Source organism: Colletotrichum aenigma, assembly GCF_013390185.1.
Source record: "Colletotrichum aenigma strain Cg56 chromosome Unknown KSG_Cg56_contig07, whole genome shotgun sequence".
Lineage (NCBI taxonomy): Eukaryota > Fungi > Ascomycota > Sordariomycetes > Glomerellales > Glomerellaceae > Colletotrichum > Colletotrichum aenigma.
In genome coordinates, this window is record NW_023500913.1 from 4,648,262 (window position 1) to 4,652,042 (window position 3,781).

General features: G+C 55.5%; 1 protein-coding gene across 1 annotated transcript; it reads left to right on the forward strand.

Annotated features, from left to right (window-relative positions):
- Positions 1-366: 366 nt before the first annotated feature.
- On the forward strand, positions 367-1,790 carry CGCA056_v011547 (uncharacterized protein; the record flags this gene model as incomplete). Its single annotated transcript, XM_037326793.1, has 2 exons — positions 367-1,403; positions 1,475-1,790. 2 exons carry the CDS (start codon positions 367-369, stop codon positions 1,788-1,790), a joined length of 1,353 nt encoding a protein of 450 aa, XP_037174904.1.
- Positions 1,791-3,781: the final 1,991 nt, after the last annotated feature.

A 3,781-nucleotide genomic window follows, 5' to 3' on the forward strand; every position in this document is an offset into this window, starting at 1 on the left:
TCTCCCTTCCGGGGCCTTACTTCCCCAGCTGCGCTTCTCTGTTAGCTGAAAGGTATATGGTGTTCTGATCCTGTGATTGAGGTTATCTCGATTGTATCTGACATATCTAAGCAGGGCCGCTGAGTCGGGAGGCTCCTCGCTATCGCCGACTTCGAACGCGGCAGCTCAACCGCCGAGACCGTCTGGCCTGGACCATCTCTTATGTGCGCATTGCCCCGTCGCTAAGGAGAAGCGAGGGTCGGGTGTAGGGAGACCGGGCTGGGCATCCGCGGTTTGCTGGATGGGAATCAGCCTACTGCCCAGACCGACACACAGCTCACGTTCAGCCACTGCTACCTCACCTTAACGATAGATAACCCGCTACCAATGTTCGAATTCAACCGCGGGACCGCCGGCATGCTAACACACGGCCGTATTGATCCCGGATCTCGGGAGCAGAACGAACGCGAGTCACTGGAGCAGGAGCGGAACACTTGGTTCGCCACCTTGGACAGCAACAGGCTGCAGTTCAAGGAGGCAAGAGAACGTATTAGGGCCGCCTGCGATCGCGCGCAGCAGAGCGTTCGAATCGACCTGGCAAACCAGGCCCAATTCATCAGCCGTCAGGTGTTGCCCTCAGATGTCGTCGAACTATTATGCCGTTATCAAGGTGAGATCCGGCACGGGCGTCTCGAACAGATCCAACTGGATCGCGACCGGTCATTAGAGACTGTCGATTGGCAGGAGAGAGAGGTGTTCTTACACCACCACCGGCGATTCCCATTATCGAGCAAGATCATGCCGATAGTCGGCTTGGGGTGGGGCGAAGGCGTCCCGGAACGCAAACCTCCCGCCCGAGCGACAGGTCGGGCGAGCGACCTTCAGTTTGGGGGAGGATCCGATGTTGCCGCACCCCACAATGCCGTCGCGCCCCGGACACACTCGCTTCCTGCCGCGGTCGGAGGGCTGACTATGAGACCGTCGGCCGCTGTATGTCGATCCCCGCCGGAGGACGGGGCTCGGCCCCCCCCGGACGGTCCGCCCGGGACATCCACAGCGGCCTCGGGAGCCTTCCATGAAGTCGCGCCCGGTTCCGTCGTCGTGCTGCCATCTCCGCAGGTCCAGCAGGCCTGCCAGAGTACTGGCCGTGACAGACACCGCTTCGCGTGCCTAGGCCATGAGACGGCCTCGACCTATCTCGTCGGGAGTGTGACAAACGCGTCAGAAGGGCTGGCTCGGCAGTGTGGGCGGAGTGCGGCGAAGCGCAGGCAGCCTTCAGCCGCGAACGTCGCGCCGAAGCGCGCGCGACTCACCGCCCAGAGGGCCGAGGCTCGAACGACCACCATCGACGAGGTTCGCCGCTATAATGCCGCCGGGGCCAAGAGCATGATCATCAAGTTTAATGGACTCTTCTACATCATCAGGTACGTTCCCTATGAGCTAGCGGCCGATGCGGCGGAACCAGGTCCGAGGGGGGAATATTGACGCGTGTTAGCTGCGACGAACACGGCATTCGCTTCAGACAACACGCCCTCGCCGAGGCTGCAAAGCATCTACAAGGTGCTTGCCATGGATATCCCACGGTCACAAACAGGCTCATTATCCAGAGCTTCGGCGTTCGTGTCGTTGACTGCACCGATGCCCTTGCGTTGATGAACAACGCCTGCGTAACAGAAGTTCCCGCCAGCGGATATAAGCCGACTAGCCGGGCCAGAGGCTGCGGCCGTCGCCGAAAATTCGTCCAGTACATGCCCAGAGCTGTATCAGGCCCCCGCTCCTGGCGGGCTGCAGAAGAAGAGGAGTCTCTATAGGGCTGTTGGCCTCTACTGGTTTGCACTTTGGCGCCGCGCCTCCAGTAGCTCGTTGATTGGCTTCCGGTGGAAGCAACCGGGCAAGCGGCTAGGTGTTATATTTCCACCCAATCCGGAGCCCGCGTCCCTATTCCACTTAATAGGGATGTGTGACCGTCGTGGTTTAAGTCGGTTCAGGGCCAGGCTTAGAGGTAGATGCTGTCCAGGGTCGGCCCCTACGGACCTAAATCGTGGATGTGAGCTTGTCCTTGAAATGGGACGTCCCTGTTGAGGAAAGATCCCACCGCGTCGAAGTCGCAGTCCAGACGATCGCAGAAGCTGTGCATCTTCTCGGCCCCTGGGATACATGTCCAGCGGCCGCCACCAAACAAGGAATCATCTCCTCCGCCGAATCCACACATAGGGGCAGATGTCGGGTCTTAGAGGGAACGAGGTGGTCAAAGTGACGACGGGCACGGCTTGATAGTGGCTCGAAGTGTCTTTGAACAAACGACCTGCGAAATCCGGTGCTAATGATCCATTGTGAGCGGACGCCATTATGGCGGCGGGGCACTGTAGGTACTAAAGCAGTCGGGTGCTCTCCTACCCACAACCGTGAGACGACTAGAGGCACTAACAGAGCTGTGGTTTGTAGCTCAATCAACACACACACTGTCCATAGTGCCCTAACTGATCCGCAATAGACTATCGCCGCCGCGCCGTTTCTAAAACAACTACTATGCCTTCGCTCCCCGTAGTCTCTGGCCGTACACATAGACGGCCAGGCATTCTTCTACGTTTCTGTGAATATAGACTTGCGCCTTGCGCACTGAGCTCGCTTCTATCTAACCTTGGCTTTATGTTATGTCAGTTCTGCCTTAGGCCCGGTCTGTATGATGTCTAACTGTTTTAAGGCCTATTCTGAAGAGACTATCAGGCTGCATTGGCACCGGAAGGCGCAGCTTACATACACGTCTCATGGTTCCGACATTGACACAGAACGTAACTATAACGATCATCGCGATGAATGAGGCGATTGAAGATAGGATGAGAGTTTTACTCATGAGCCCGTTCAAGGAACCCAAGACGGAAAAAACACAGAAAAAAAAAAGGGAAAAAAAAAAAAGAGCAAAAGGGGGATGGAAGAAAAGAGAGAAGAGTGGGCTGCCTAGTCGGCGTGATGAACTGATAGATTTGGGTTGGTCGTAATAGTGAGTGCTGTAAAGGGTTGTAAAGCAATTTTGGACTGGTTTGGAAGAAGATACCCTTCAAGTAGTCTTTCGGTTAGCGCAGACTCCTGCCCAACGTGTCTACCATAGCCTAAACGATCATTGGCAGAGACCTGGTCGCCGCGGAGACCTTTTCTCGTCCTGTTCACGCCATTGCCTGTCGTCGTAGAACCACGCCCGAGCCTGCCAGCAGACTGTTAAGACTCATACGTATGTATGTATATACGTATGTATGTTATATACGTATGTATGTATATGCGTACATATAGACGTGCAATTAACTAGGGTATGTAGCGTAGTCTTACATATCAACCTGCATCAATTCAGCTGTACTAAACAACCCCCTAGAGAGACCTTGTTCTTCACGCGAGGTTCCAAGAGAAGGCAAGGTCGCGTCATCCCCCCCAGACCAACACTGATGCCAGATCTAGAGACAACAGTTGCAATAACTTTGGAGATGGATGTTTCCTTTGCGGACGGTACTTCTCCGCAACTGCTACGTGCATCAGCACGACCCACCTTGTCGCGCGACATAATAGACTCTCCAATGGCTGGATTCGACGTTTATCACTATCGTCGGAAACGCAACGGAGTAGGCGACGACGACCGGGTATTAAAGAGGATGCGAAACCCTCCTGTCAAATACCGGATAACTTAGATGACCCGGACAACAACGCTGATGCGATAGCTAGAGCGCCGGACCGCAGCAGACAGCAAGCGGATGGTTTTCAACGCAGCTCCACCGGCGAAGCGATGCAGAGATCCATGAACTAATTGTTTTCG